This window comes from Ylistrum balloti, unplaced genomic scaffold (assembly GCF_031769215.1).
Source record: "Ylistrum balloti isolate Yb309-2 unplaced genomic scaffold, AGI_CSIRO_Ybal_v1 Utg370354, whole genome shotgun sequence".
Classification (NCBI taxonomy): Eukaryota; Metazoa; Mollusca; class Bivalvia; order Pectinida; family Pectinidae; genus Ylistrum; species Ylistrum balloti.
In genome coordinates, this window is record NW_026782252.1 from 97,451 (window position 1) to 118,213 (window position 20,763).

At 35.6% G+C, this 20,763-nt stretch overlaps 1 protein-coding gene across 1 annotated transcript in view; it reads left to right on the forward strand.

Annotated features, from left to right (window-relative positions):
* Positions 1 to 5,537: 5,537 nt before the first annotated feature.
* LOC132553804 (DNA-binding protein RFX6-like) overlaps positions 5,538 to 20,763 on the forward strand; it is a 50,958-nt gene continuing 35,732 nt past the window's right edge. Inside the window, exons 1-2 of the mRNA XM_060218083.1 lie at positions 5,538 to 5,706; positions 15,433 to 15,616. Of these exons, the coding sequence (XP_060074066.1) occupies positions 5,538 to 5,706; positions 15,433 to 15,616 (353 nt within the window). The remainder of the gene's footprint in view (positions 5,707 to 15,432; positions 15,617 to 20,763) is intronic.

The following is a 20,763-nucleotide window of genomic DNA, read 5'->3' on the forward strand; positions in this document are numbered from 1 at the left end:
ACATCCGTGTAACATCATGCAAACATTTGACTATCCTGAGTAAGCAATTCAAAACATGAACAAATAACTTTGGGGAAGGAAGGAAGTCAAAGAGAAGAACCATCAAGTAAAAGGATAAAATGAAAAGACAAATAGCCATCCAGAGTATATACAACAGTCCTCGTACTCCAGCCATGAATCCTCACAAGACTCCGAAATGCTCCAAGCACATAAAGAGAATGTTAGGAAATGCATACATATTATCGGATGCAAGAACTGCGACGCGTTCAGTAACGGTGAAACCGGTAGAGGATTTGGGATACGATTTTTTTATGAACACCAGAGAGAATCGGAAATCCAAAAAGCAGTAAATAACCAGACAAGAGTGTAAACTCGGGAGCTCCAAGTCTATAAGTCGTTACTAACAGTAATAATCATATACCTGCCTGGGACAATATATAATGAATAGAGAAAGCAACCTTTATACGCGGCAAGTCAATGAAGCCATCCGGATACGCCAGAGCGAATCTGTACTAAACAGGGACGAGGGGTCCCATAGACTCTCGCACATCTTCGATCATGTTTTCAGAAAAGCGTAGTCGAAATCAACTTTCATCGCAAAGTACATTGGGACCATGTGATTCAATTGTAAATTAATTTGGCCTGTCTGAAGACATTTAAAGACAGGTGGCACCACCACTGTGGATACCCTATGTCTGCGCAAACTCATAAAACCATTCAACAGTTGAATACATCGATTTATGAAGCTCCACAACAGTTAGCGAAATTTTTTTGAAGACTCTGGGGGACATATCAAACTCCACCAGTGCTACAAGTGCAAACAGGATGTTTAGTTTAGACTTTGAACTAATTTTATATGCAGTTCCGGCAAAGCAACACCTTAAGTTAACTGATATTGTGAGTAAAAAGACATCTGCATAATGGATGGGCAACAACATAGATTTTGTAGTTAAAATATGTTCTCTGATGAAAAGAACTGTAAATATTGGGGCGTTGAGAATCCTTACTTTTACACCGTTACATGGTTAGATGGTAACTGTATGAGCGTAAATGGCGTTGTTGGTCATTTATTCTTTGAAAATGGTGACGGTAGCACAACAGCTGTCAGTTGAAAAGCTAACTGGCAATCATAAAGACCAACATTAAAGATAAGAGGTTTAGATATCGAGTCTGTATAGCTTCAGCAGGATGGTACAACCCCGTACACAGCAACAAATGCCCTAGCATAGGAGACATAAACTTTTGGACGTCAATTTTTTTCCTCAAACCACGTAATATGTGACTTCCGAACCCTCCAGACCTTGGCTTGCTGGGTTTTTTTCTGCTGATGTATATATCTATCAAACAAAAAGGGCCCAGCTGTGTTAAATATCTATAAACCGGGACAAAGCTGTATCAAAATCTGTATAAGCCAGGTCCTAGCTGTGTTTAAATCTCTATAACCCAGGTCCCAGTTGTGTTGTTATCTCTATAAACCAGGACCAAGCTGTCTTGATATCGCTATAAACCAGGACCAAGCTTTGTTGATATCTTTATAAACCAGGACTAAACTGTGTTGATATCTCTATAAACCAGGACCAAGCAGTGTTAAAATATCTATAAACCAGGACCAAGCTTTGTTGATATCTCTATAAACCAGGACCAAGATGTGTTGATATCTCTATAAAGCAGGACCAATCTGTGTTGTTATCTCTATAAACCAGGACCAAGCTGTGTTGATATCTCTATAAACCAGGACTAAACTGTGTTGATATCTCTATAAACCAGGAGCAAGCTGTGTTGATATCTCTATAAAGCAGGACCAAGCTGTGTTGTTATCTCTATAAACCAGGACCCAGCTGTGTTGATATCTCTATAAAGCAGGACCAAGCTGTGTTGATATCTCTATAAACCAGGACCAAGCTGTGTTGATATCTCTATAAACCAGGACCAAGCTGTGTTGATATCTCTATAAAGCAGGACCAAGCTGTGTTGATATCTCTATAAACCAGGACCAAGCTGTGTTGATATCTCTATAAAGCAGGACCAAGCTGTGTTGATATCTCTATAAACCAGGACCAAGATGTGTTGATATCTCTATAAACCAGGACCAAGATGTGTTGATATCTCTATAAACCAGGACCAAGCTGTGTTGATATCTCTATAAAGCAGGACCAAGCTGTGTTGATATCTCTATAAACCAGGACCCAGCTGTGTTGATATCTCTATAAACCAGGACCAAGCTGTGTTGATATCTCTATAAACCAGGACCAAGCTGTGTTGATATCTCTATAAACCAGGACCAAGCTTTGGTGATATGTCTATAAACCAGGACCAAGCTGTGTTGATATCTCTATAAAGCAGGACCAAGCTGTGTTGATATCTCTATAAACCAGGACCAAACTGTGTTGATATCTCTATAAACCAGGACCCAGCTGTGTTGATATCTCTATAAACCAGGACCCAGCTGTGTTGATATCTATATAAACCAGGACCAAGCTGTGTTTATATCGCTATAAACCAGGACCAAGCTGTGTTGATATCGCTATGATCCAGGACCAAGCTGTGTTGATATCGCTATAAACCAGGACCAAGCTGTGTTGCAATATCTATACACCAGGACTCAGCTGTGTTAAAATCTATATCAACCAGGTCCTGGTTTTGTTGAAATGCCTATAAATCAGGACCAAGCTCTATTAAAATCCATATAAACCAGGGCCCAGCTTTGTTAAAATCCATATGAACCAGGGCCAAGCTGTAGTAAAATATCTATAAACCAGGGCCCAACTCTATTAAAATCCATATAAACTAGGTCCCAGCTGTAGTAAATATCTATAAACCAGGGCCCAACTCTATTAAAATCCATATAAACCAGGGCCCAGCTGTAGTAAAATATCTATAAGCTAGGTACCAGCTGTAGTAAAATATCTTTAAACCAGGGCCCAACTCTATTAAAATCCATATAAACTAGGTCCCGTTTGTAGGAAAATATCTATAAACCATGGCCCAGCTTTGTTATAAACCAGGTACCAGCTGTGTTAAAATCCATATAAGCTAGGTACCAGCTGTATTAAAATATTTATAAACCAGGACCCAGCTGTGTTAAAATCCATATAAACCAGGTCCTAGCTGTGTTAAAATATTTATAAACCAGGACCCAGCTGTGTAAAAATTCATACAAACCAGGTCCCAGCTGTATCAACATATTTATAAACCAGGTCCTGGCTGTGTTAAAATATTTATAAATCAGGTCCTAGCTGTGTTAAAATCCATACAAACCAGGTCCCAGCTGTGTCAAATCTCTATATACCAGGTGCCAGCTGTTGTAAATCCCTATATACCAGGTCCCAGCTGTTTCAAATCCCTATATACCAGGACTATGTTTAGTCAAAATTTCTGATCTTCATCTAAGTTAATGATTTAACGTGTAATTTACAGCTATGGAAGCCGGTTAGTCCCATATGAATTATATTTTTATCTTGTTTATACAATAGTATGTTATATTTACGACAAGGTGAAATTCTTATTTACGAGATACATATGTCGTCATTACGAAAACGTAAAGTTCAATTAACGAGATTATTACGTCATAATCAACAGGTCGCAAATGACGTCATACTCAATAATTATCGTGGGATGGGTATGTCGTAATTAAAACAATAAAAAGACCACTTTAAATCAGTGAAGATGAAAAGACTTTCTATCTATATACATATTACCAGACAATATTCTAATGTAATTCAAGCGTTATACTAAAAAATGTTTTACACATAGCAGAAATGTGTGGCTTCGAGGATAATGTGCGACCCACACAAACACCAGACTGTATTGAAATCTCACATCCTGGTACTGATATCCGGACGGTTTCTTGTTTCTTTTTTTTCGTACTTCGATTTGAAATCAGCGATTCTATGTAGTTTTACAACGTTGTATTTGCACTATATGTGTGAGGTCTACTTCGGGTCAATTGTTTTCCTATCATAAACAGTTGATGTTAACAGAAACTACCCAATGCTTTCTAGCAGATGTCAGTTGCCTATCAGAACAGCTGAAATAGAAAACAGGGGATTAGAAAAACGGGAGTTGCCCCAAACTTGAAGAAATTGGAAACCATTGCCATTCGGACTTATTGTATTTTGATATAAATTAATGGATAAATTACATTCTATTCATAGAGTGGTATATAATCTGATAGGACGTGAGTTTTTTTCAAGAATTTAACAGAAAAAGGAAAAAATAAATGTAAAAACAAGAACCACAAATATTTAACAGCAATGAAAACTAGACAAAACAACGAACCGTTATAACTACCCATAATACTACGTCCTGCTTGATAAAACAGAATTCGTGTGTCGAATAATGCCGAAGTTTTGACACCGAATTTATAAAATACATATCGATAATAAAAAATGCATTTTGAGGACAGAACATCATTTATGTTTCTGAAAATTGGTCTAGAAACGCCTTAATAAATCGATACTGCAGATTTCTAGGTAGTAAAACAAGTATTATCGTGTTTCGGATAATTAGGTAGTTTGGACTACAGAATTTGTTTCACGTTTCCGATAAATACGTCATACGTGTCACGATAGTCTTACCTGGTTTATACCTAAATAGGTATACAGGTAAGTGGACAGATAAGAAACTGACCAATGTCGGACACACAGATGTTTTTACATCAGTATCTCGGCACAGGATAAAGACATGATTTGTTTTGGTACTCAAAATTAACAATAAATCGCACGTGCGTATTACAAAATAAATAGTTTTGAATTCTAGCATGTATTGAGATTGGTTTTTTTTTTAATTCCTTATTTTTCATTTTTTTTTTTTTTTTTACTATTATTGTTTTTTGTACTGAATTTTGGAAAACATTATTTCTGTTACATTTTTTTTTTTTTTTTTGTTTATTATTATTATTACTAAACAAGTATGACTCTTGGCAGTTCTGAGTTCTCCGACCGCCAGGAAAGGGCTTCAGTAAGCTGTATAGTGCCACTTGTCTGACCGTCCATCAAAGCTGTCGATCATCGTTATCGTAGGGGGCGGGTACTCGTGGACTGATAACAACATCGGCCGGGTAGTTATTATTAAAACCCTTATCTTCTCATATCGGTCATTATGTTCATGTGTGTCACGTGATGTGACGTCGTGGGGATCAATATTGGCGACAAATCAGTGATAGCTATTAGAAAGATATATCTGTATGATAATGTAGAAGGAAGCCTACCCGAAACCTCATCTTTCTCCACAAACCGTATTTATATATTGTCCTACCTGGATCTGATTTACCTGTGGATCTGTCATACCTTAGTTAGAATTATACCACAAGGACGAGACGACCTATACATCATTTACCTGGGTTGTTTTTGGTTTACCTGTGATTTATGAAGGTATTGATAAAAAAATTATGGTATAACCTACATTATATCGGCTGTCAAGGACCATCTGGTTGGCTGGGTAGTCTTCTCCGAGACGTCCCTCTGTGTAACTAGTCAGTGAAGCCATACAACTGTGGCTACCCAGGACTGGACATCTGACCATCAGTGCACACGGGGATGCCGTGTACGTCTGACAAGGATTTCTTAGAGATGCAAACTCCTGCGAAAATCACGTGCAGAGAGGGTAGCATAGATACGGATCGTGAGTCCATAGATACGAGTAGTACATCCCCGGATATCAGTTCGGACGAACGTCGGAAATATCGGAAACGTGGAGTCAAAAACGGTAAGGTCACTCCGAAACGTTGTTTTGTAGAACATGTCTTATGATATATGGAGTATATAAAATTTGTGTTGTAGTGAAATGGTACACTTCCATTATGATTGAAAATGATTATATTTGCTCACAAACATCTCATTTGCATAATTAAAACAGGCACGAGCGATGTTTGTACAGTAACCGTTTCATGTTGTCAGTTAGTTTTGAATGTTTGATTTTGATTTAAATAACACAAGATTTTTTTTTAAATTATAAAACCATTGATACATGTATTCTCCCAGACCTACAATACCTCACCTGGAGATAGAGTTCGGATGGAGTAATATTCATCGGTAATCAAGTAATATTACGGCCAAGTATTTGGGACAAAAATTTTCTAAAACACCAGTTACTCCAATGTTAGTATGATTTTATTTGTTATAACTGGTAACATACATAGATAGAACAATATATATGTACAGTGTGAAAAAACTGACATTTCATACGAGGTCTAATACATTGCTGATCCATATATGCGTATTCAAAAGTATATTATATTCACGGCGCAAACATTGATTGTTCAAAAGATGCATTTTGTTCAGGTTGTATCCTGGGTTGGTAATTACTCTACTTTTCATATAATCGATGTTTATGTATAGAAATATATTTGATATTCAGGAAAATTTCCGAACACACATATATTAACTCATAGCAAATATAAAATCCTGCAGTTAGAAATATACAAAGGAATATATTGTACCTATAAGTTAAGAGTTTCTAAATCTTAGCAAAAACATAATAGCACCAGGTAGCACGTGCGCTGCACGTGTTTAACAACAACAATCGACTGGACATAAACACTACGATTGTGTACTTGTCCGTGTACTCGTGTGACACGAGCTGACATTCCGAAAAAGTCAATCTGCCAAACCCCAGTTACCAGCTCATGGCGACCGTACCCGGAAACCCAGGAACCCGCCTTCAGTTCCGTGTAGTATTATATACTGTAAGCTCCCTACATTACAAATCCGAGTCGGTGTTTAATAGACTCTCATTGGTCGACTTTCGGGATGTTTTACGGGGTGATATTTATTTAAGATTTTGAGGAGCAATCCTTGTTATATTTTACAGCTTCTTTAAACACACTTTGTTTATTTTAAGAAACTTATGATTGTTTATTGTTCCCCGTCATCATAAAAAAACACGGCGCGTTATATGTAAATTACTACCATAAATCTGTAAATCAACAATATAAAAACATAATGTATTTACTTATCACGTGATCATCGTATTGTTTCATTCATCGTTCATATCATCGATTCTTAATTTCACTCTTGCGTCTACCGTGTCATTTGTTTGTTTTTTTATTCATTTATTTATTTATTTTTATTTGTTATCAATTTCATAAGTTGTGCAAGTTGAACCCAGTTTGTTTTGATGTACACTACATGTACGTTCTTTAAACCAGAACATATATATAAAGGTTTTATTTTGACAAATTTTAAAACTTCAATTTGTCCTTATGAGACTTTGTCAGAAGATCCTTATGTTTTTCAACTTATATTTTTTTTTTGATATTGATGTAACAGAAATGAGATGAACAACAAACTTATAAAAAGAAAGAATATTTTCTGTCTGAATTTTGATATGATCAACATAATAACATATTTAACCTTTAATTTAACGAGATTAAAAATGTTGTTCACGTGCAGGTATATAACTTCAATATACCTTCGGACTTAGAAACACACATAAATGTTAATGATATACCAAGTAAAGTCTAAAAAAAGATAAAGATTGGTTTATATATGTAGATATACATATATATATTTTTTTTAAAAGTAATCAGCCTTTCGCTAGTGAACGAAATTGATTTAACAAGAAATATTTCAAGAGAGTAATTCCCAAACATAGGTCTATCTTTTAGGAATATCTTGGAAGCTGTTATAACAAGTCACCTACTGCACAACACCCGTTCTAACCGACGTCCAATGTGAAGTCGCTCGCGATGCTCTTTACCCGCCCGTCAGTGGCTTTAGACAAAACAACGGACTAGAGTTCGTGTTGGAGCCTTACATCGAGAAATATCTTGACCTAGATGAATTCAAACACTATAATACTGATAAGAAAAGACTGGAATTATACAGGAATTTCTCTATAATAACAATACCCTTAATATTCCGAGATAAAATCCTGAAATATGCTGCGATCATATTTAGCGGTTTTGTTCATTCTCCACGTTACTGTCGTCGAATATTATCGGTAAGAGTGCGAAAGATTTTTGAACGGACGTTGAAGATCTCTGTGTGGAAAGGCTGAGATTATTTGAAGTTGGTAAAATGTCGACAGGGAAGATAGTGCGATTTGTCATTCTTCAAAGTAGGACGAGATCTGCTATCTGTACGTACCCGACACTAGAACGTAATCTGTTCGTCACGCTATGTACAAACAAACTCACACAGTCTGTCCGGGGACTTGGGGTGCATCTGTTTATATAGAGAATTACACGCGTTAATAATCTGCATAGAATAAATACGTATCTTTATATTCTTACTGAGAAAGCAGTTAATGTATGCTGTACTAGGGGACCGAGGAGGGGCATATTTCGAAAGCTCATAGATTTTAAAATTAATTTCTTTTGTGAAAAATATGGGAAGCACGTCAAATTTAGTGATAATGAAACCAAATCATGTCTGTTTGTAATTTTAGTATAATATTATAACATCACAGTTATGGACCAAATTATGCCATATAACAATGTAAGTCAATTGCTATTAAACTGTCATGGAAACAGGCGATTAAATGAGGATAATTTGAAATTCAACGTCCGATTTTCCCCCCGATCTCTAATTACAAGTGCATGGAATTTATACGCGTATAAGCAAGAAAAAAATTAGAAAACAGTTCGCTCTGAAAATTGAACGATTGAATTTTCTACTCTGTAATAGTGTCACGATCACAGAAATGCTATCTACATAAAGAATATTTTGCTACAGACCTTATAACGATGAAATGTCGCGCGGAGTCTGTGAGGATTTTTTATACGTGAAAGGTTTAATACACTGTCAACGAAAACACGGAAAATCTACACCGATTTATTTTATATCAACTTCATGGTGATCATACTGATATCGATCAGAGGTTTAACAAACGTTATAAATAAACACTAATTAAATATATCTCCCTAACTCAAACAAAATTATTTTCATCAAACTCGATATAATTTGTCAGAAAAATCAATAAACGGCATTATTTGTATTTATTTACAGTCTATAAATTGGTTAAGTTAATTTTTTTTAAATTAGATATTCATGAAAGTTTTTAGACACATCTAATATCACCTAAATAAACAAATGAACGTATTTATAATGTTACCACTGAAAAATGAATTCCATTGTTTTCTTCCCGAATATAACTGAAATTATTAACTTTATCAGTAGATCATGTATTTTCTGTTTTCCTATTTAATGCTTTGTGACGTAATGAATCAAATGTTCTATTTTCATCGATTAATCATTAATGTTATATTTTTAGCGTTTTTGTCCCTTCTTTCTTCCATTCAATAGATTATTTAATGTCACCGGTGTTGCAATTTATAGTACAAATAATTTGTAAATCTTCTCTCTGTATGTTATAAGGAAATTGAAGATATTTTTCATTTCTTACTTTTTAATTCCCTTTCAATTCATACACATGGTTTTCTTCACTGGTGAGTTTAAATATATAACCAGGAAATAGGGTTATCGCTTTTTTACAAAATATTTGGGTGATTATGAGCAAACTGTTAGGGAAATCGGGCGATATTTGGTACCGACCTAGAGGAGAAAGGGAGGTACACGCGGCCCCCTGTTTACTTCCTGCCTCGTGTTGAGGACTGGAGTTTGAAGTTTGGCAGGATGGAGTGCTCATATTAATGCAGATGTATATATAACAACATCGCCATTTTTTATTTGTACAAACTGTATAAATGTCATTTCAAGTGGAAAAGGAAGCGATGTTTTATATAATACTACAGATGTACTTTAAGGAAAGTTTTTCTTTTTTTTTTAAATAAGAAAACATCCGATTAGTATAATAAATCTAAATCGTTCGTTTATGTACCACTTATGAAATTCACATTTTAATTATATAAACAAAACCCCGAAGTTTCCATAGCGTTATAATTTTTATTGATATTTTAGTTTTTATGTTTGAAATTTATTTGTTAGCCGGATTTCATTTCGATAGGTTTTTCATATTAATTTATTACACCTGTCTGTATCGCTTTTTACAGACCAAAATGGATTGATACAATGATACCGTTCATCCCTTTTAAGCAAATTTTTTTTTATCAAAATACAAAAAAAAAGAGGTTCAGAATTAAAAGTACGTGTAACCTTTCCTTAGGCGTGCAAACAAAGATTTACTACTGGAGGTAATTTTGATGTAAACAGTACAATTTGACCAAATATTATTGTCGTCGCACGCGTCACGTGCACCTGTGAGAAATTGATTTTCATGGTCTATGTGTCTAATGCCGACAGGTACACACGGGTAAGACAATGGTTTTCAAGATTTGGTTCATATACTCGGCTTGTGTCTTCATGTTTGTGAAGTTTGACCTTTTTCAATGGCTGTGGAGGGAAGAAAACATCTGTTTACATGTTCAGCCGTTTCTGTATGCCTTGATCCATTTTACCTGGGCTGTGATACCTTGATCCATTTTACCTGGGCTGTGATACCTTGATCCATTTTACCTGGGCTGTGATACCTTGATCCATTTTACCTGGGCTGTGATACCTTGATCCATTTTACCTGGGCTGCCTTGATCCATTTTACCTGGGCTGTGATACCTTGATCCATTTTACCTGGGCTGTGTGATTTTACCTTGATACCTTGATCCATTTTACCTGGGCTGTGATACCTTGATCCATTTTACCTGGGCTGTGATACCTTGATCCATTTTACCTGGGCTGTGATACCTTGATACATTTTACCTGGGCTGTGATACCTTGATCCATTTTACCTGGGCTGTGATACCTTGATACATTTTACCTGGACTGTGATACCTTGATACATTTTACCTGGGCTGTGATACCTTGATACATTTTACCTGGACTGTGATACCTTGTTACATTTTACCTGGGCTGTGATACCTTGATACATTTTACCTGGACTGTGATACCTTGTTACATTTTACCTGGGCTGTGATACCTTGAAACATTTTACCTTGATACATTTTACCTGAACTGTAATACCTTGATACATTTTACCTGAACTGTAATACCTTGATACATTTTACCTGAACTGTAATATCTTGATACATTTTACCTGGACTGTGATACCTTGTTACATTTTACCTGGGCTGTGATACCTTGAAACATTTTACCTGAACTGTGATACCTCAGTTCATTTTACCTGGGCTGTGATACCTTGATACAGTTTTACCTGAACTTCAATACCTTGATACATTTTACCTGAACTGTAATACCTTGATACATTTTACCTGAACTGTAATACCTTGATACATTTTACCTGAACTGTAATATCTTGATACATTTTACCTGGGCTGTGATACCTTGATACATTTTACCTGGGCTGTGATACCTTGATACATTTTACCTGAACTTTAATACCTTGATACATTTTACTTGAACTTTAATACCTTATACATTTTTACCTGGGCTGTGATACCTTGATACATTTTACCTGAACTGTAATACCTTGTTACATTTTACCTGGGCTGTGATACCTTGATACATTTTACCTGGACAGCGGCTAGTTATGACTAGTTAATGAATGGTGTGTATATTGTCATTGTTTATGGCGCAAACCACAAACAGGAATCACAAATATCCGCTAAGCATTAAAATTTATAGCACTGACCAATTTTTACGTCAAAACTAGAACATAAATATAGATATAACACACGAAAAATTGTAAATAACAATATCATCAATTTTATTATGTTAATTGAAACATTATATCATACTGTAATATAACATTGCGTGTCTACATGAGCAACTTAGAGCTTTAGGAAGAAACTTTCCATACCAGGGGTGATAAGATATCCACGTTATATTTCATGCCCTATGTTCCCCCTTTAATATTGCAAAAATATACATTAATTTATATGGTATGAGCAGTTAATTGAAAATCATTATTTTATTTGTTTATTTCATTTATGACACGTCAAAGTGAAACAAATCAAGTCTTAATTGTAATTACAGTGTATAAACATTATCGACATCTATTCATACAAATATTATTGAAATACCCTAATTTCAGTAATTATGACAAAATAAACCGACATGGAAATTTTACCTTAACATCATAAATATACCGTATGATATATGCAGTAAATCACCTTGATAATCCGTACTGGTAATTAAATGGCCTGTTCTTTATGAAACGCACATTTTATCGTGAGTTATAAAAACTGGTAGTAAAACAGAATGGCAGGGTGTACGCCATGTTAATTTATATCGATTCTCTTAATTTATCGTCATAATTGTAAACAGCCGCTTCCCAAATTAAGTTTATTATAGAATGGTATTAAAATGTGTTAATTGATGAAAGTATACAACGTCACTGTTATTGAAATGATGAATATTTTGTTGTTTGTCAAATCGAATTATCAGTGTCACATTTATAATTTTCCGAACCAAATTCATGTTCAGGAATAATTTTGAAGAACGTCTTTCTTTGTCCCACACCTGTAACTGATTAAATTGATTTAGTTAAATTTTTTTCTCTCATTTATTTTCAAATATTTGTCTATATTGTAATATGTTTTTCTTGACAAGCAGTTTTGTATGATATCCTAGCATGGCCTGCATGAAGCCATTTTATCGACAGGAATAGTTGGGGCCAAAAGAAATTGTTGAAATAACACTGTCGGTATTTCTGTCACATCAAAGGTCTCTGTATACACTTCTTTTGTACACAAGGGGACACGAGATTTTTTTTCTTGGGTTAGATATATACACTATTTGTCTTGTCAATGAAAACAAATACTGTTACAATTAAACATACGTTTGTAATATCCTGCTTCGGTTTGAATTAGACACCATGATCAATATTATTATGTTTTATCATAAATGTGTTGTCAACAGTTTTACATTCTGGGTGGAACAATATATCAACACAAATATTCTGTGTATACAATAATTTGTACTGTGTTGTCTATATATATAATGCATTAGTGACACGTAATGAAATACTATATCAAATTATTTTTTTTTTAATATCAGGTAAGCTCAGTTGTGACAATAGCACCAGGTGTGTTATGCAGTTAAAAAGCTACAGATGTTTTCTCTCTTAACGACAACGTTTACAAAGCATATGTTTGCCTTTTATTTGTTTTATAATAACCATTTTGTCATCTGGATTAAATATTAGCGAATCAATGAAAAAATAATGACATGTTTTTACTTCAAGGATCCAAAGAATCGTGTATTGATTTTGTTATCACGATATTGTAAACCTGTTAAAATATGAAAGATTTCTTCTTCTTCTCCGTCTTCTTCTTCTTCTTCTTCTTCTTCTTCTTCTTCTTCTTCTTCTTCTTCTTCTTCTTCTTCTTCAAATAAAATCACTTGTAAACAACAAGAAATGAACACAGAATACATATAGAAATCTTTCAACATCTGAAATCATAAAAGAAAAAAACATGAAAGGCAAAATCGGTAAATTTAATCTGTCGAATAACTGTACAAATTTAACAGTCAACCAAGAATTATGGTTTATCATAAAATCTCTTATTTATCAATGGTATCTAGATCGGATTCGTAAACCGATAAATTTCTAGATATGTTCAATTACCCTGTAATCTATCTCCCTCGGTTTGGCCAAGGAGCCTAATGTTGTTACTGCGATTAAGGTAAAATGACCAGTGGACAGTTGTGGTCAACGGAGATAACATAAATCCGTTTGACCACTTAAGCTGTGTATAAGAGATGTGTTAATCTGACTAGATTTGTAATGTATACACTTCATAATAGATAAATAATGAAAAAATACGAAGCCAATGAAAATAGATACTTCAGGCACGAGCAAACTTTTGAGGATTTTTTTAGAAACCAGCTGACTCAAGTAATAGACTAAAAATTTAAATATAGATGTTCAGTCTTAAATGAGTTTCCATTTAATATGAGATTTATGCATTGAGCCTAAAGATTTTTTTTATTTCACCGAGCCCCTGAGAAGTTTCATTGACCACATATCAAATATGATTATGATATATATATATATATGGTTATCTTTCAATGGCGATCACATCAGTGGAAATAAATCACCACTGTCCAGAACATCATTATGCATATGACGTCATGAAGTTATGACGTCAACATCGACGTGGAAGCTTCAGCCAATCATAGATCCACAAAGTATTATACATGTATTATGGGTGATATTACACTAAAAACAGGACCGTACTTCAATAACCATACCCGTGTGATATTATTGTGCATCACACAAGTGTAGACATGATTACCAAATATGACGTCACTCAAGTTTTTTCACAATGAAATGACGTCACAAAATTACAGATTGCATTGTGACGTAACAATGAGAACCATGGATAAAGAAACGATTTTTTTTTACTTGAATGGGAAATGTCTACTTTCTACCTGAATTATCTATCACGTGATTAAATAGATGATGAATTTGTTCCTGTCAGTTCACGTAAATTAGCATCTATAACTATTATATACAAACCTTTATTGACAATCTACTACGGTATTTTAACTTTGTGATATAAAAAAAAACTAGAACTGAGACTGAAATGACTTGTTCTTATTACACGGGTATTTAGAAACACAGATTGGTTTTAGTCGTAATTCAAGAAAAAATATTATGATATAGATATCTTATAGGTTATATGACGTCATAAATGAGATTAACATATGTATGTTATCCACAAATCTTGGATTAAGGCATGCTACCTCTGTGATAGTTTTTAAAACGTTTTTATTTTTTTATCATGAAAATAGAAGCTGATTTGCAACGATAAATGATTGACATCTAGTTGACGTCCGCTAGCCATGAAATCTCTATTGAACCATTATGAATTCCAGTCTGGTACTTCTGCGTGACATATTGAATAGTGAAGATATGTATGTTGAGCATCGGTCACGTGACTTCTTTGCAATGGCTAATTTCAACGAGTTGGTCAAGTGTCCATAGACTGGCCTGTTATCAGTTGGTTTTTCTGTTCTCCCTGTGTCGGCGTATTTCACACAGACAAAAGTATTTTAGCTAAACGTTTAAAATCAGAATCCTTCCAAGAAAAGTATGTCTCTCGTCCTCTGAATTGCTTCTCTCAGTTTAACGTTTATTGTCAAATATCCCTCTCTCAGCGAACTGATTCACAATAGGAATCTATTTCTCTCTTAGACAAACGCCCCTGGTAAGGAACTGTCTCTCTCAGAAAAACACCTAACATCAAGAATCTCTCTCTCTCTCTTAACTTTAAACAATTTGCTCTAAGCAAAACGATTCACACCAAGAAATGCCTATCTCGATGACGGACTCTGGAGTAACGAAGTTAAACTGTATACCGGATTTCGGAGTAACGAAGTGATATATCATACTGTATTTTATACTATGTATATCTTTAAACATTGTAGTTCTTACTTCCGATCTTGCGATAACGTTTTAGTAAATTATGTTTTAGTTTCATAACAACTGATAATGGCAATTTTTATTTTTTTTTCCAAATAAGTTTACGTCCTACTAGGATGTCAATACTTATCTTTCCTTTATCGTACACAGAACCCAACAGGGTGGACAGTCCCGCACTGAATAGTCCCGCATTTACTGATGACGAGAGCATTTTGGACGAAGAGGAAAAAGCAGGAAATGGTGACATCACATCAGATGAACAACAGATTCAGAAGAAGACTGTTGCACAAATCATGAGGGACAAGAAGAAGCAGACGGCACTGACGCTTAAATGGTAAGGTTACTTATCTCTGTTATGCAGTATTGTTATAACCTCTTTCTCATTCACAGAATTAATCAGGTTATCACAAAAGGATTTTTATTCCATATCTGAAACTTTATTTTACTTCTGAGTTTTTTTTTACGTCTTCGCAACATCCGATAACAACAATGAAAATATTTTAGTTAGAAGTAGAAACACAAACCACTGATCAGCTTAAGTCTCTTTTCATTCGTTCTAACCGACACATCTTATATTTCATTAATATTCCTTTATATTCTCTTTCATTTTTTTTAAAAATTGCTCCCTTTTTTAAAACGTTATCAACCACATCTCTCAACGGAAGAAAACTATAACATTTCATCGGAAATACATACACATCTCATTATAGCATTTATAGAACTCTCATGTATATACTTCGAAGGAAACAAAATATATCATAAATCTAGATTTGTGGTTACTTAGATTGTTTAAGAGAAAGAACAACACAAAAAAGACTCCGAGCAAAGACATTTATTGTATTAGAGAGGACAAAGGATTAAAACAGTGCACAATATTTATTGTAATATCTGTAAGCGAGGTTCATTTACAAATTTATTTATGATGTAAACTATGAAAAAAACAATACCTGGATATGATATGTATCGACTATGACTCGGCGTGAGTTTGGATGTATTGAACAGTTTGGCTATATGTACAACCGAAGGTGTGGTGAATTTCCTGTAGGCGAGCCGTGTCTGTAGTGGTTTTATAATATCACTAACGTAAACTTTAAAATCAATATATCAACACTCGACTCTTGTTTCACGATTTTCATTATCAGCCGGGTACAGCTGTGTGATTATTATCGCAAGTCAAATATTCATAAAATAGTTTACAAAGACTTTGATCAAAACCCACGAACTTTTCGTATTAAATTCAAACTGTGAAAGGCATGTTTACAAACACACAACCCTTTTATTTATACAGGGGATAAAAATGGGACATAAATGAACAATAACATCACACAAATGTAATATTTAAATTTACATTATTGAAACACTTGAGGTGAGTCCTTACGACAACGGAAGTGGCAGGATGTGTATAAAGTTGGCAGAACATACACGAACGCGGGATTCGGATTCCGGCTTTGACTGTTAGGGTCACGGTCGTGCTGGCAAACGAGGAAGGGTTCTCTTTGAGGGGCTATATTTCTCACTCTAATGCCTACACAACCCTTCAAGAATCATATTCATCTTCACCTCATGCGAAGACACTTTTTTTTTGTCATTTAAGTCAAAACAATGACTCGATATATGTTTTAAAAGGACGCATTTTCCTGTTGAAGTCTTTGACCTTTAAATACATGTGTCTGTCATTTTTATCTAACCTTGAATTCAGGACAAACATTCAACTACAGGAACATCATCATCATCAATGGTATAACATCTAGAAATTATTACGATGATTGTGTGTGTGGGGGGGATTAAGATGAGACTTGATATTTGCATTTATTTGAGTATTGTACCACATTGGATGTGTTATAACGTGTTCAAACGGGCAAGATTTTACACTTGCAAAATTGGAAAATGACAGCACGATAAAATCCCACTGTTGGATTATTTCGTAAGACTTAAACCACTTTGCCCGATTCACAGAGAGAATTGTCACTTGAAGTGTTGATTTTATCTACCAAGACAAAACTGCTGCTAAACTGCAAAGTTGTCGTATTTGATGTGTAGATCCCAGCTGTTTTTGCACTCTTGAGTGTAACGCATGCACTCGTGATTCCCAGGCGACACACGTGACTCTGAAGAGTTCTCGAGCCTCGTTCTCATGGAATCATTTCACGACATGACATTGTTATTCTAGATATTACGGCACCAGTAACATATATATATATATATATATCATCTTTATGATGAAATTTCAAACATAACCGACCTACCATGTTAACCCATTCATTGCCCGCCGTCATTTTGACCAGGTAGATGCACACGAACAAGTTGGCGCTCGCCGACTACACACCTGGTCGAGGGTCTCACCAGGCATCCCTCGCGCGAGTTACTGAACGCCGCACCTGGTGTACTATCGTAGTACTTTATACGGGTACAGCACAGTCTGTCGTGCTGCTTTTATCTACTATCACAGCATCCCAGCTTTAGATACAAAAACTTTTGAAATATGTTTACGTCAGATATATATATATATATATATATATATTATATAATTGTCTGTGATACTCGAGCATGAAAATCCTTCTCCGGAATGACCGTTTTCCTGATTATTTACCATAGGCATGTTATTTTGTATTCACGCTGTGATATTTGTTCTTGTGAGTGGATGTTTCGATATAGATTTATCCATGTATGTTGTGTGTTGACACTGTGATATAGTTTGTCCTTGTGTGTTGTGTGTTGACACAGTGATATAGTTTGTCCTTGTGTGTTGTGTGTTGACACTGTGATATAGTTTGTCCTTGTGTGTTGTGTGTTGACACTGTGATATAGTTTGTCCTTGTGTGTTGTGTGTTGACACTGTGATATAGTTTGTCCTTGTATGTTGTGTGTTGACACTGTGCTATAGTTTGTCCTTGTGTGTTGTGTGTTGATACAGTGATATAGTTTGTCCTTGTGTGTTGACACTGTGATATAGTTTGTCCTTGTGTGTTGTGTGTTGACACAGTGATATAGTTTGTCCTTGTGTGTTGACACTGTGATATAGTTTGTCCTTATGTGTTGTGTGTTGACACTGTGATATAGTTTGTCCTTGTGTGTTGACACTGTGATATAGTTTGTCCTTGTGTGTTGTGTGTTGACACTGTGATATAGTTTGTCCTTGTATGTTGTGTGTTGACACTGTGATATAGTTTGTCCTTGTATGTTGTGTGTTGACACTGTGATATAGTTTGTCCTTGTGTGTTGTGTGTTGACACAGTGATATAGTTTGTCCTTGTGTGTTGACACTGTGATATAGTTTGTCCTTGTATGTTGTGTGTTGACTCTGTGATATAGTTTGTCCTTGTGTAATGAGTGTTGACACAGTGATATAGTTTGTCCTAGTGTGTTGTGTGTTGACACTGTGATATAGTTTGTCCTTGTGTGTTGTGTGTTGACACAGTGATATAGTTTGTCCTAGTGTGTTGTGTGTTGACACTGTGATATAGTTTGTCTCGGTGTGTTGTGTGTTGACACTGTGCTATAGTTTGTCCTTGTGTGTTGACACTGTGATATAGTTTGTCCTTGTGTGTTGTGTGTTGACACAGTGATATAGTTTGTCCTTGTGTGTTGACACTGTGATATAGTTTGTCCTTGTGTGTTGACACTGTGATATAGTTTGTCCTTGTATGTTGTGTGTTGACACTGTGATATAGTTTGTCCTTTATTGTTGTGTGTTGACACTGTGATATAGTTTGTCCTTGTGTGTTCTGTGTTGACACCGTGATATAGTTTGTCCTTGTGTGTTGTGTGTTGACACTGTGATAAAGTTTGTCCTTGTATGTTGTGTGTTGACACTGTGATATAGTTGTCCTTGTGTGTTGTGTGTTGACACTGTGATATAGTTTGTCCTTGTATGTTGTGTGTTGACACTGTGATATAGTTTGTCCTTGTGTGTTGTGTGTTGACACTGTGATATAGTTTGTCCTTGTGTGTTGTGTGTTGACACTGTGATATAGTTTGTCCTTGTGTGTTGTGTGTTGACGCTGTGACAGTTTGTCAGGGTATGTTGACGCTGTGTTATATTTGTCTTTGTGTGTTGACGCTGTGGTATATTTTGTCCCGGTGTGCTGACGCTATGATATAGGTTGTCCTAGTGTGTTGACGCTGTGGTATATATTGTCCTTGTATGTTGACGCTGTAATATAGTTTGTCCTTTTACGTTAAAATCCCAGTCACGATCACAATGAACTGAAGATGACCATGATGTGATTGATGTGTGCAAACCTCACCTTTGTCTACATCTCACTCAACATCACAGCGTTCTGGGTGCAAACCTCTCCTTTGTCTACATCTCACTCAACATCACAGCGTTCCGGGTGCAAACCTCTCCTTTGTCTACATCTCACTAAACATCACAGCGTTCTGGGTGCAAACCTCCCCTTTGTCTACATCTCACTCAACATTACAGCGTTCTGGGTGTAAACTTCTCCTTCGTCTACATCTCACCCAACAAGACAGCGTTCCGGGTGTAAACATCTCATTTGTCTACATCTCACCCAATAACAAAGCGTTCTGGGTGCAAACCTCCCCTTTGTCTACATCTCACTCAACATCACAGCGTTCCGGGTGCAAACCTCTCCTTTGTCTACATCTCACCCAGTAACACAGTGTTCCGGGTGCAAACCTCTCCTTTGTCTACATCTCACCCAATAACACAGCGTTCTGGGTGCAAACCTCTCCTTTGTCTACATCTCACCCAATAACACAGTGTTCCGGGTGTAAACCTCTCATTTGTCTACATCTCACCCAATAACACAGCGTTCCGGGTGTAAACCGTCGGTCCACTGTATGATTTCTTCAGTGCTGATTTTTCCCCGTCCTTGAGCTGCCATCATGGACTTTAGATCATGTCCCTACACAGACGGTCAAATAATGGACCTGTGTCGCTCAAGTCAGGACGGTGCACCTCACGACCTTACATCATACGTCACACTTTTTGGCTAGATAAGGATACTTAAGATCCTTTGTCACAATTGTCTCCAAAATCCCAAATTAAAGAACGGTTTCAAAAGATTAATTTTTGTTGTTAATTTTACTTGCCTTTTCTTTGACAATAATTTTTATTTAGCTCTTTGGTCCAATAATTGTTTAGTTGATGTCTTCCTGGACTATTTTATGTCATTTTAAAAGTATCTTAACCAGACGGGTATTGTTAAATTATACTAGACTCTAACTCAAACTTAAAAATAAATACGAAGCTATCCTCGATCTATTGAAACCATATTTATAGTTAATACAATGGATTATTTCTTCAAGAGGAGGGATCCGTGCCCGGTAAATCGTTCGTCATACTAGTATATTCCTTGACTTCCTGTGGATAACATTTCTTTCTATCAATGATCCTAAATTATTTCCTTGAATGATAACATGATCCAATACCGAGATTCCTCTTCAACATTACACCCGGGGAGCTATATTTTATAGCTACCTTCTGAAAGGAGGGCGATGAGATATGGAGTTTAT